Source organism: Fibroporia radiculosa (genome assembly GCF_000313525.1).
Source record: "Fibroporia radiculosa TFFH 294 genomic supercontigs, scaffold1045, whole genome shotgun sequence".
In the NCBI taxonomy this organism is placed as follows: Eukaryota; Fungi; Basidiomycota; class Agaricomycetes; order Polyporales; family Fibroporiaceae; genus Fibroporia; species Fibroporia radiculosa.
In genome coordinates this window covers 80,424-93,611 of record NW_012133256.1, presented here as the reverse complement: position 1 = coordinate 93,611, position 13,188 = coordinate 80,424, and the positions used below count along the sequence as shown (strand labels likewise).

General features: G+C 49.7%; 4 protein-coding genes across 4 annotated transcripts; 2 read left to right on the top strand and 2 right to left on the bottom strand.

The window, feature by feature from the left end:
* Positions 1-1,987: 1,987 nt before the first annotated feature.
* On the top strand, positions 1,988-3,077 carry FIBRA_02036 (uncharacterized protein; the record flags this gene model as incomplete). The annotated part of the gene is made up of 5 exons (XM_012323882.1): positions 1,988-2,437; positions 2,483-2,584; positions 2,644-2,743; positions 2,800-2,878; positions 2,936-3,077. 5 exons carry the CDS (start codon positions 1,988-1,990, stop codon positions 3,075-3,077), a joined length of 873 nt encoding a protein of 290 aa, XP_012179272.1.
* Positions 3,078-3,508: 431 nt separating this feature from the next.
* Positions 3,509-5,968, top strand: FIBRA_02035 (uncharacterized protein; the record flags this gene model as incomplete). The annotated part of the gene is made up of 3 exons (XM_012323881.1): positions 3,509-5,528; positions 5,583-5,826; positions 5,881-5,968. The coding sequence occupies 3 exons, from the start codon at positions 3,509-3,511 to the stop codon at positions 5,966-5,968; spliced, it is 2,352 nt and encodes a 783-aa protein (XP_012179271.1).
* A 291-nt stretch (positions 5,969-6,259) lies between these two features.
* FIBRA_02034 (uncharacterized protein) lies at positions 6,260-7,053 on the bottom strand (the record flags this gene model as incomplete). Its single annotated transcript, XM_012323880.1, has 3 exons — positions 6,260-6,670; positions 6,723-6,791; positions 6,850-7,053. 3 exons carry the CDS (start codon positions 7,051-7,053, stop codon positions 6,260-6,262), a joined length of 684 nt encoding a protein of 227 aa, XP_012179270.1.
* A 375-nt stretch (positions 7,054-7,428) lies between these two features.
* Positions 7,429-10,904, bottom strand: FIBRA_02033 (uncharacterized protein; the record flags this gene model as incomplete). The annotated part of the gene is made up of 19 exons (XM_012323879.1): positions 7,429-7,569; positions 7,626-7,691; positions 7,754-7,826; positions 7,880-7,959; positions 8,017-8,240; positions 8,297-8,489; positions 8,551-8,637; positions 8,693-8,853; positions 8,900-8,971; positions 9,022-9,168; positions 9,222-9,381; positions 9,440-9,498; positions 9,555-9,809; positions 9,868-10,007; positions 10,061-10,190; positions 10,251-10,354; positions 10,409-10,502; positions 10,558-10,810; positions 10,860-10,904. The coding sequence occupies 19 exons, from the start codon at positions 10,902-10,904 to the stop codon at positions 7,429-7,431; spliced, it is 2,484 nt and encodes an 827-aa protein (XP_012179269.1).
* Positions 10,905-13,188: the final 2,284 nt, after the last annotated feature.

Sequence of the window (13,188 nt, the reverse complement as noted above, 5' to 3'; positions counted from 1 at the left end):
GTTTGAGAATCACTGACTAGTTTTGAGTTGATCATTTCCGCCTGCTGGTCTGGAGGTGATGAGGCTGAGATCTGGGGAAGTCCATTTCTTATAGCTTGGTTCGGAGGAGCGATGTTGGAGCGCGGGCCTATGTTTGTCACTTCGCCTTTGTATAGCAATTCGATGATCGCTTTCGCTTCCGCTTCGTCGTCGTCGTCCCCATCTCCAACGAGCTGCCCGTTATCCAGCTTGCCCATTTTCACAGCACTCTGAAGAACGGATGATTGCGAAGAGGGAAGCACGGAGGAACCAAGAGAGTGCGAGGCAAGAGTACTAGCAGAAAAGCCGGAAGTTGATACATGCTTAACCTTGAATTTCGATGCGGCAGGCCTTGGTGGGGCAGACGAAAGTGTTGCATCAAGCGGCACCTCCTATCAAGCGTTCATTATGAGTATTCCAGTATAGGTGCATGAACAAAGGCGACTTACCGGCTGATCCCAATCATGTTCCGTGTCATCATGACTATGTGCTCTCATAGCACTAGAGGCTTCGGCACCAATGGTGGCTCGCTTCTCGTAGTAAGCTAGTGCAATCTCACGTTGATGGCGGGCAAAATCGAAATTATCTTCTTTCCATTCCACCGGTTCATCATCGCTCATGTGCTCCGTGTCGCTTGAGCCGGAGGAAAGCGGCGAAGTCGAAGCCTCTGCTTCTTCTCCATCCTCGGACAGATCTAAATGGATAATCTCACCTTCATCGGAATCGGCAAGAACTGGGGAAGCTGGTTCAGATTCGTCGTCTGAATCGCCGTTAGAGATATCGCCAACGGGAGGAGGGGGTGATCGGAGACCGGCAGGACGACGTTCTACAATCTCCATCTTCATGGGTTGTTTATCCATCTGTGCCTTAGTCAAGAGCGAAAGTTTACCCTTCCGCTGTAATCTGGCTAGTGATACATCACCCAGCTGAGTTTCATGTTCTGGGTACGATGAGGGCTGCTCCTCCAAGTCCTCGGGGACGTCAGCGAACGTGACGCTCTTCTGCGGTTTAAGCCTTTTTCTCTCCTCGCGCTGGTTACGCTCTTCCCTTTCTACGTTAGCGGCCTCTCTCTCTTCCCGCTCTTTAGCGTCGATGACATTACGCAAAAGGGCCTTCCCCATTTTCCTTTGCAATTCCTTCGCCATACGCATCGCCTCGAGCTCTGATTTGGCCATGCTCTTTCGTTGTTCTAGCTCTTGATGCCATCGTTCGCGATCTGCAGCTTCTTGGCGTTCTTGTAAAAGTCTTTCTTCTTCTTCCAAAACGTCAAGTAGGCGTTCACGTTCTGCGCGACGTCTCGCCATTTCTGCTGGAGATAGTGCCCAAAGTGGAAGAATGTCGGGGTCGTCGAAGACATGAGCGGGCTGCGAAGTACCAGCAACAGATATACTGTCGGGGATAGGCTCCACGATGTCAATTATGGGCAATCCTTCCTCGTTGACGAGCTACTCATCCCAAATATAATACATAATATGTATATCAGCGAGCTTGAGTGCAATTCCAGAATGGATGCGGCGTACCTCACCCTTTTCGTTTCGCCTCTGACCCCCTACATCAACCTGGTCGCCATCCCCTAATAATTTTTCGAGTCTGCCGGACAGTTTCTCGACTTGGTCCGGAGTCAAGTTCTGCTCGCCCGCACTAGATGGATTGCTTGGAGTAATAGAGCTGAAAAGAGCCTGCAAAGCTGGTGCTTGATTAGACTCTCGGCTTTCTGGGAAAAGGAATACAGGAGACCTTCCGCCCTGCCTTGATTCAAGTCCTGCGCAAACCCAGAAGTAGCGGGCATCGTGTAATTTGTATTGTGGCCAAATTGCGAAAGAGCAGTCAAATTGGCCGCCGCCGGCAAGCGCCGTCAGCGCCTCTTTCACACTCGGCTGTTGCCGAAACAATTTGTGGCCTCAAGCCCACCACCTGAGCCGCGCTTTTGCATTTGCTGTTGTCCCGTTGTCTTATAGTCTCCCAGAAAATGGTCGTCATCCACGCACAACCCAGCTCCTCCTCTACCACACACAAGAAGAACCGCCGAAAACTGTCCAAGAAACCATTGACCACGCCCGTAGGCGCATCTTCACGAAATGACGAGGACAACGAGATGCAAGATGCCACTATCGACCTTTCCGAAGTTATCCCAGCTACATCTACACTAGCTGAGAATACCGACACTCCAGCGGATGATGAAGTCATGATTGACACCGATCTTGCCTCCTTACCCACCCAATCTGTAGCACCCGCTTTCCCTCCCCTTCCGGCATCTGCACAGCGTGCGACGCTGAAGTCAGAATCTAGGAGAATAGCAATACCACCACATCGTATGACGCCGCTCAAAAAGGACTGGGTCAACATTTTCTCTCCTTTGACAGAGATGCTTCAATTGCAAGTTCGGATGAACGTGCAGAGAAAATGTGTAGAAATTCGAGTGCGTTTCTGCTTTGCAAGAAAAATCACTCTGGGATAACCATAGAGCGTCCGGAACCCAAAGACATCAAAGCATACGCAGGACATTGGTGCAATCCAAAAAGGCGCTGACTTCGTCAAGTCATACGCACTTGGCTTCGATGTGAATGTAAGTGGTCATCGATATAAATGGGAGTTTTGTGCACAAATACATTTCATCTTCTCCAGGATGCCATTGCCCTCCTCCGGTTAGATGACCTCTATCTTGATTCCTTTGAGATCAAGGATGTCAAGACACTGCACGGAGACCATCTGTCCCGTGCCATTGGTAGGTGCTACACTTACACTGAACTTGGCACACTTCTGACCTACCACCCCATGCAGGCCGGATAGCCGGTCAAGACGGGAAAACAAAATTTACAATTGAAAATGCTAGTCGGACTCGAATTGTCCTTGCAGACACGTGTGTTTTCTCAATGTCCTCTCGTGCCTCATCCATCTAAACAGAAACGTATTGCAGAAAGATACATATACTAGGTTCATTCCAGAATATTAAGATTGCGCGCGATGCGATTGTATCTCTCATCCTGGGATCACCTCCTGGAAAGGTGTATGCAGGGCTTAGGACTGTCAGCAGTCGCATGCGGCAGAGAGCTCTGTAAATATTTTGTTTCTGAATGCGATCATACCTTTGTAAGTCTGCTCATACACAAATACGTCCATTGCAGTAGCCTGAGCCGGCCACCTCTTGTCAGGTGTTATTATTGTTGTATCGAATACGGATCGAATACTACCAGTGCGTGGGAAGCGTATTGCCTGAGTGACTGAAATTCAAAGATCATTTGCCTCAATCACTGCGTACACTCAGAGCATGAGCGGGTGTTCAATTGGTCAAGAGCATCACTGAGAGACCTAGAAAATTACACCTGAAGTTGATTCATGCGGTCACCTTATGTTTGGGTGATGGTAGTTGGCAGCATGACCTTGCGCCGATCGTAGTCGGGTCGAGGATCGCGTTTGTGTACGCGTTGTTTGGCTCAGGTCGTCCGTGGTTGAACAATGTCCGTGGCTGGCGTGGTTACAGGCAGTCAATATGGAGCTCATTCCTGCCCTTCTCTTCTGGTCGCTCTTTGTGCAACATTGTGTGGCCAACAGTGCTTGGAATGGTTTCGTACCTCCGGGCACAGATCGACCAGCTAGCTTCACACCATATTTCGTGCCACCAGGGGCGAAGGGCTATGACTCGTCTTCGCCTCTTCTCCACTACTCTGGCCATTGGGCTGACGTTTTTTCGTCCGCATATATACAAAAGACCCTTCGTTCCACTTCGGAGCCTGGTGCTTATATGGCTTTCACATTCACTGGCACTGGAATTGAATGGTTTGGGAATGAGGATCCGAGGCACGGAATCTCGCAGGTCTACATCGACGGCGTCATGGTTCAGGAAGTAGATGCATGGAGCGTTATTCCAAGGAAACAGCAGCGATTATACTGGAATTTCCAGCTGCCGGCAGGTAGACACACCATGAAGATCGTCAATACAGGCAAGAAGAGGAATGTGTCGAAAGGCACATACATGGATGTGGATGCTCTTGTGGTCACCCTAGGACCACCGCTCGATCGAAACGTATATCCAATTCAGAGCCTGGACGTCGCCGCCGAGCCTGCCTCAGACTATCCGCCGCTCTTTGACTATGCTTCGTCTCCCCCTACGGCTTCCCAATGGACCCTTATGCAAGAGGGAAGCACCGGTGTCTCTGCCATGCAACTAGCTGTTGTCTCTAATTCTCATGCTCTGATAATTGATAAGGTGGAGCATAATCCCTTGACCATCTCTGGACATCCTGCGTGGGCAGCACTCTACAATCTCAAGACTCACGCAGTCAAACCCCTTGCTATGCAGTCTAACTCCTTCTGTGCGGGAGGGACCTTTCTCAGCAATGGGACACTGATCAATATCGGAGGCAATCCTGTTGTCGAGGACCACACCTCAGCTGCTGACTTTGGCGACTTGGACGGCTTACAGGCCATTCGCGTCTTCGAACCTTGTGACTCCGAGGACGTGGATGATTGCAGCATATACGAGCATCATGACCGGATCCGTACAACAAGTCCTCGCTGGTACAATACGGTCGTACGTATCTCAGATGGAAGTGCGATGATTATCGGCGGCTCTCTGAAAGGAGGCTGGATCAACAATGTCACTGTCAACAATCCAACGATCGAGTACTGGCCGCCAAAAAATATTGATGGATCAAACGGGCTGCCTATTTACCTGCCATTCTTGGTAGATACTCTGAACGCGAATCTCTTTCCTGTTGCCTTTTCTCTGCCGGATGGCATGGTATTCATGGCTGCGAATCAAGATGCCATGGTCTATGACTGGCAACACAATACTGAGCACAGACTACCGCAGATCCCAAACGGTGTACGAGTGACTTATCCCATGGCTGGTACAGCTCTGTTACTCCCTCTTTCTCCAGTCAACAATTATGCTCCGGAAGTGCTCATCTGTGGGGGATCTACAGTTGACGACAAGAAAGCTGGATATGAGATCACTTCACAGGACTTGGCCTCTGCACAATGTTCTCGACTGCTGCTGACGGACGCCGGTATTGCTGCGGGCTGGCAAGTCGAGGACATGCCTCAGGCGCGCACCATGCTCGATGCTATACTGTTGCCTACTGGTAAGGTTGTCATCGTAAACGGAGCCGCGACCGGCATTTCGGGCTATGGCAATGTCATCGACCAGATTGGTGCATCCAACGCCGACAATCCTGTGTTTACTCCCGTTCTTTATGACCCGTTATTACCGCAGGGGCGACGATTCTCATCGCTGGGCATGCCGACGAGTAATATCGCGAGGATGTATCACTCAGTTGCGACGTTGACACCCAATGGAAACATTATGGTTGCTGGAAGTAATCCGAATCTGGATCGCAGTGAGGTAGAGTATGGGACAGAATATCGCGTCGAATGGCTGAACCCGCCATACATGATCGTCGAAAGACCAGCTGTTGTCGCTGCAACGCTGAAGCAGCTTAATTTTGGCCAGAGCATTCAGGTGAACGTACAGCTGCCGTCCTCGACCAACGACGATGATGTTGTGAAGGGTAGGTAGATAAATACCTCTTTCTCCAATACTAACAAATCCATTGTAACTCTAGTTGCCCTGATGGATCTGGGCTTTGTAACGCATACCGTGCACGCCAATTCGCGTCTGGTCTATCTTGCATCGACGCTTTCGGATGACAAGCAAATACTCATGATCACTGGTCCACCGAGTGGGAATGTGTATCCGCCAGGGCCTGGCTGGTTATACATCGTTGTAAACGATATACCTAGTATTGGGTTCAAGGTGATGGTGGGAGATGGCAAGGGGCCTACCGTTGATGACGGTGCACTGCAGAAGTCAGTTTAATTTCTGCCTTTTACCAAAGTGAGACGTGTTGATATATGCGATAGCATGCTTACCAAAACCGAGATTGACCAATATGAGAAGTCAAAGAAGAAAGACAAAAGCAAGGCAAAAGGGGGAGCAAAATGTTGTTGAGATTGCGCAAGCTGTCGTTGGATTCTAATACTCAAGCGTCTTTTAGTAAATGTCCCTGGTTTATCGATGTATGTTCTCTTTACAATCGCATTGCTTATTTCGGTAGTCTTCTCTTCAATGCGGCTACTATGCCTACGTTGATTCAGATCTGATTATGACGGCATCATGAAATTACCACAACCCTAATATAGCACAGTATACCGTGCCCTGGGTTGGGACAGGTATAAGTATCTAAATTCAAACTTCCACATAGTTCTAGTATGCATTTTCAACGCGTTCAATCGACTTCATCTACTGCTCATATGCATCCGCAAGCCCGTCAATGAACCCTCCCTTAAGGTGCGTAGTGTCTGAATATGCTATCAGCACCCCCTGACCGTATTCATCCACATCAACAACAGAGATCGATGCATTCCAGCACTTGGTGTTGACCTTCACGTCTCCCGCATACTTGATTCTGCCGGTCAGCGCCAACCCTTCGATGAGTCTCGAAATATATCCTCCATGGGAGACAACCAAAGCGCAGGAAGGCTCGATTTGGCCTTTCCTCCCATCGGACTCGGACCTCATAGAGACAACGCGGGCTATGATCGTGTCGGTCCACCACCGTGCGGCGCGTAGAGTAAAGTCAGTTAAAGGTTCAATATTCGCGGGAGGCGATCCACGATTATCAAGCTTGTGTCCTTGCCAATCCCCTAAGTTCTGTAATGCCATCAGGACGATCTTTGAACAATTGGCCTGTGGGATAGCATACTCTCTCTCTCAACGCTACCTCCTTCTCCAGAACTACGCCCGGATGTGCCTGTAAGATAATCTCCGCCGTCTATTGGTACACACAGATTGTTGTCGCTTTGTTAGAGGCTGATTTAGAGGTAATTGACCAATGCGTACTGCACCTTTGCCGCTCTATCAAGATCGCTGCTGTATGCCTTGTCGAAAGGCACTCGTTCTAGTGCGCCCGCCGCGAGCTGGGCCTGTTTAACCCCCAGAGCATTGAGCTTGGTGTCGAGTTGGCCCTGCATAATCCCGAGTCTATTCTCTTCGGTCTCGCCATGGCGGACGATGTACACCCGTGCGATGATCATCGATGTCGCGAAGAAGACAGGTATACTGCGATGAAATACGACAGCCACTGGTGCCACAGTCGACCCTAACCCGGATCTGTTATATGGTGATTGCGGCGAGCATAAATACGAAAATGATTAATCCAAAGAGCACTGTATTCTTCGGATGCATAATGAGACGTCTCTAAACACAGATCAAAGCAAAAACAAAAAAAAAAGCCAATGCTACATCTTGCAATTCAACTTGGTGCCCACAAAATATCGTATGCTTATAATACCTCGATGTCCATGACCAAAGATCTAATCACAGAGTATCATCCAAATAACCACAAGCCCTTCTCGTTGAAAAAACGTCGGTCTACACAAAGTGTCGTCAAAGTCGTGTGTTTGGGTTCCTCATAGCAGCGTTACGACCTCTCCCGAGACATCTTTAATGCGATCTTCGGAGAACGTATTCGACAAGGCAGTTAAACACTGCTTACTCGCCTGAGATTGCGATGTATCAAGGCCATGACTATGCTGTTTGGCCTCATAAATCTGCGGCCTCATATGTCAACCAGAGCGGATGCACGACATTAGACCGCAACACTCACAATGTTACCCAATCCTACCAAGGCGCGGTATGCAGCTTCCGACTCGCTGTTCTCGCTTTTCAGGATCTAGTAGAGCCACAAAGGTTAGTACCACAGTATTACTGTGCTTACACAATGCCTCAGCCTACATGAATAGCCAGATTAAAAAGCAAAGATCTGATATCTGGATCTAGACCGTCCTTCAAGCCAACGCAGCTCAAGCTGTTGTACATGGTCAACTTCGTGAACGCCAAATTGAATATCTCCATGCTCACTTCAGCACGATCGTGGACAAAGCGACGCGAAGTGCCTTTGAAAGATCGGTATATGGCGCATTGCTTAATTCATTCAGTAGCTATCGGAAGCAATCATCATCCCTGGCAACACTTGTACTTTACGGATGCATACACACCTTTCTGACCCATACTACATCGCTAGCGTTTGTTTGCTGGAATGTGTTCGCTAGGGCACGAAACAAGAAAAGGACATTGGTTTCCCTCGTCCGTGGCAATGGGGTCTCCCATGGCTCGCTCCATAATGAAGCATTGAACATCGCAGTGTAGAATTTCTGCTTGAGCGTAGGGTTCTCGGAGTAGATGGGACAAAATGCAATCAGTAAGCGGCCGAGATCCATTACTGTAAAGGTATTGGGATTTGTTGAGTGAAGAGCTAGATACTGTGTCGCGACATACCAGGATACAAGGTTTCTCGAGGCCATCGTTCCAATAACTGAATGATGGCGTCAAGATGGCTGGCTTTGAGGGGATTCACGGTAGCGGGAGGATTCGTCCAATGTGCTAGACGCGATATAACCTGCGATAAATATGTGAAGGCTTCGTCGATTAGGCTGACTTCTTGCGGATACATCGACAGGGAGGACGTCGACTGAGAGGATAAGAATTATGGACAGGTACAAAAACTATCCTGATAGAAAATTATCACGCACAATCTCAGATCGTAATGATTCATTAATCTGATGCAGCTTGGTCTGCATTGCAGACACATTGGCTTGGCGAAATGACAGCGCATCCCGCTAGAAGCTGATATTGGAAAATCAATCGCAACATCATGGCACGACGCATACGCACCATAGGGACAACTTTAGATCGAGCACTGGTCATTGGCTGGGGAATGATTGGTGGTGAAGATGTCTGAGAGTAACGAGAAGCCCCAGTCCAAGGATCGCCAGGAGATATTGAAGATGGAGGAGGGTGGGTCGTACTTCCGGGAGCTCGGTACCTAGACGCACCTAATACAAGATCAGAAGAATGACATCCAGACTAGAGCGTTGTTACCAGTGAAGGGGTCCGCAAATTCCGAACCACCGCCCATCGATGCACTTTGCGCAGGCTGATACCTCGAGGCACCTGGGTCGCGTGTGAGGGGCATGTACGTGGACAAATAAAAATATCATTACCAGTAAAGGGATCAGCAAACTGGTTACCCCCGCCTCCAATGTTCACGCCGGATGTATTCTTCTCAATAAACCGCACAACCTCATCGAGATAGGTCATCGGAAGTTCCTGCTTTTGCAGAAAACGCTGTGCTGCCGTGTATGGATTTTCTAACAATACCACCAGTAAGCATGCGGATAGACGACGAGTGGCAGTCGAGTACCATCGACATTGTACGGCAATTTGAGCGGGGGCATGCCCTCTTGTACGTCAACATCGAAGACGTAGTCATATTCTTTGCCTTCGTAAAGCTGTTTCCGACCAGCGCCCACAGCGTCCACAACATTTCCGATTTTCTGCCAGCTTGAGGTCGCGCTATCCCACTATAGTAGCATTCGCAATGAGCACTAAAGCTGGTTAATTCTTCTGAATGAGGCGCACCTGGTGAGCCTCCACGCTTTCACCATTCCTTATCATCTTTACCTCCCCCGGCTTCTTGCCTGCACATATCCATCAGCCACCGGCTCAACCCAGTGTCGGCTAGCGATCAGCATACCTGGCTCCGACAGCACTTCCAAGCCAGGAAGGTCTGACTTCTTCACATCGCCTATCTGCTGTGCGGGCAGTGCCTGACTTGCAATCTGGTCCTCATAAGCTTTCAACTGATCACCAGGAAGGTATCGCGATTCCTCGGCGGTGAAAATGCGTACGACACCGTCGCTGCATCCAGTAACTATGTCACCATTCGGCATGGTCGAGACGGACCACACGGAAATGGCAGGGTGCACAAGCGTTTGGGCGCATTCGCCATCTAAAGTAAGGCGTTGACTATATGCGTATCAGCCGATAGTAAGGGCGACAAAGCGTACCCCTCCAGATGCGCACGGTGCGATCCTCGCCGCCCGATACGATGTCACCATTGGGGAGAACGGATAGACTATAGACGAACGATGTGTGGCCAGATAAGGTGTATACAACGTCGCCCTCCATCGTCCATATACGGATCTCGCTGTAATATGGACTTACCTCGGTGCGAACATGCATAGAGAACATGTCACTTACCTGTCATTTGAGCATGATGCAAAGCCAATGTCGGTGATCAACGCAAGCCCACGAACTGCTTGTGTATGCCCAGGGTATGTACGAACATTCTTGTGCTGATTCCACAATTTGATAGTGTTGTCGGCAGACCCTAGACGCGGTAGCACACCGGAGTCTAGACGTTAAGTACGAAGAATATTTTCAGACGTACCGGTGAGGAACTGCTTTCCATCTATTGTCAAGACTGCCCACACAGATTGCTGGTGTCCGACGAGATCGTATGCTAGCTCGAATTTTTTCCAAACTTTGGCAGTTCTACGCCGCCGCTGAACCAGATGCGAAAGGATACTATATTGGAGAAGAGCTTACCGATCCCACGATCCTGAAATAATCGTCCCATCGGAAGCAGTGTCCAGAGCACATACATTCTCTGAGTGACCGATTAACGAGTAGTTGGGCTCCCCTGTAGAATTCGCGAGCGAAAATATGTTGATGACTGTATCTTGTCCACCGGTGACCGCGCATCCTATTTTCTCGCGCAAGCAGGTCGATCCCCTTACTGAGCGGCAAGCCAGGCCGTCGAAACTGCTCACCTAACGGGGCGTCTGGAGACGGTGGAATGTACGCAATCGCGTTGATATAACGAGAGCCCGCACGGAGGACGGCGGATTGAGCGAATTCCGGACCGGAGTGTCTAGTCCATGAAATTGCAGTCGTGTCTCGGGAGGCGGAGAGGACAAGGTCGTTGGTTGGGGAGGATACAGCTCGCACCTGGAGAAAGTGAGCGAGAGAAACGGGTGAGGTATCAAAACGTACGGACATCAGCAGAGTGGGCTGTCAAAGTCGCGGAGAGTCTGTAAGGCATCGCTAGGGGGGAAGGGAAGCGACCGAGGGGAAAGAGACGAGGACGCTGGAAGAGAAGGAATATGGGCTGGGAAGAGCCGGGGACAACGACTTATTAGGCAGGGCGAATTGGGAGACAGCAAACTCAGAGTCTCAGCCCCAGAACATTCGATGGTCGACTCGAAATTACAGCATGACCATCTTGCATTCCACCTTCGAGAATCTGACAGTGGCTCTCAATTAATGCACATAACCTCCTCCGAGCCTGCAGCGACCGGCACACGCGCGCGACATGATCCAAATATCCTTCAACGCAGTATTTCATAGCACGACGAATAAAGTCTAAGTGCAATTCCGCAGACCAGGAAGGATGTACACCACTCTAACGAGCCCCGGACCCGTGCAACATCGGAACCAGGGAGATACGGAGGTGCGTTCTATGCCATGCACCATGCTTCATCTCCTGCGAGAGCCTCACGATGCAGTTCATCGCCCGTGGGTGTGCGGCACGACGAGTTGCCAAATCATGAGGGGATGCGGCACTGCGGCCGCCTTCTGTCATTTTATGTATCGTATTCCATTCAGGGCAGGCCCAGCCTGCGAGATCGTCGACCGATCCGGCTATCCTGTCCTCCATTTTTCCGATGTCCTCCATCCCGACCGACATCGCTCGTCTGGCCTAGCGTGAGGCCCGTTGCCCTCCTCTCGCCCGCTCTCTCCAACGAGGCAAGAGAGCTTGCAAAGTCAGATCGCACGCGCCAGTCCGCTCCAGCACCCTGACTTTAGACCGCGGTGGCGCTGTGCTGACCAGTCCCTGCAGTGTACAGAAGGTTGGGCCTATGTATGCGAAGATACGTATGGATAGTGTCCAATCATGAGAAGTTACTCGCGTTTTCAGTTTAGAATACCAATCCAGCGCTTGGAGACATCTGACACGACCAGGCTCGAAGGCGGCACCACCATGTTGTTGCGGTGAAATCTCTTGTTACATAGTCTCCCTTCCATGCTGTCACGGCCATCGCGACGACTACCGGTGAGCTGCGGAAATTTGACTGTCATCCTAATCTCTCGCGTGCGGTCAATTTCAGAGTATTTCTGCGGTCACGAACATTTCCCCTCTTCGTTGGCTGCTCGTTCTGCATGAGATGGGCGCCTTGACAATATTGGCCTACATTCGAGTCTCACTACTGCGGAGTTTTCTGCCAATTGTATACCGGCGAATTCTTCCCATGTCCTTCAGTTGCTGCCAGACGAGCTCGATATACCGTCAGGTCGTGTCAGGTCTAGTCAAACATCCAGACCTTCAAATTCATGACCTCACCACATGGGTGTGAGTATGACGCTGCTTCTGTAGGGCTTACACCCGAGGAAATTCATACCTGATTCGTTGGAAAAAAACAATAATTCATGATCGACGGCAGCTAGCTCATTGTGTTGTAGAGTGCACAAATCTGATCTGGATTTCTCCACAATGATGCGTCGTATTTCTGACACCGGCCAATCACTGACCAATCACTGACATAGACAGGTAGATAAGGCTTGCGGACACGGACACCATCTATAATGTAGGGCTGCGACGTGCCGGTGCTGTCATCTTATGCCAGACATAAGAATGTCACAGTGCGTTCCTGGTACGTTCTCATGATGTAATTATGGTGTAAACATGCGGTGTCTGTAAGTGTGCATTTTCAAACTGTTCAATGATTAACTGACAAGCTCTGTAACCGTGATTGGGGTTATATTCAACTGACCCTACGATATACGCCGTTATGAAGTTGGACCAAACGAAAAGTAAACAAAGTGGATACTCAACTTATCGCTACATCGGCAGGTGGGATATCTGCTCACAACACCATAACAGTAAGATAGCTATCGCTCTCTGACGCTCAACCAGAGCATCAAACTGCCTTCGCACTCACTCACTCACTGGCACGTATACCACGTCTCGACTGGACGACGAAGGAAGCAATCACAACGGCTAGTACGGTCTAGCCATTCTACATCACGTTCTCAATCGTCTCCGCCACTTTCCCTCTATGGAGCAAATGCTTCATCCCACGACACAGCAGATTCCAAGCCCATTCGTACGAAAGCATGAACATTTTGTCATCTGCATGATTATACATTACAAAGCGATCGTCATCGTGGTTGCGTTGGGATGATTGTACAATCAGAACATAACAACGTGTCTGGAAGATTCGATAATTACAAGCGCACGTCCAGAATCAAGAGCCAGATGGGAGTCCAGTGAAGAGAGCCCGAGGTGAAAATTGAGAATCTTGCTAGAAGCACAGTGTGATTTCAAC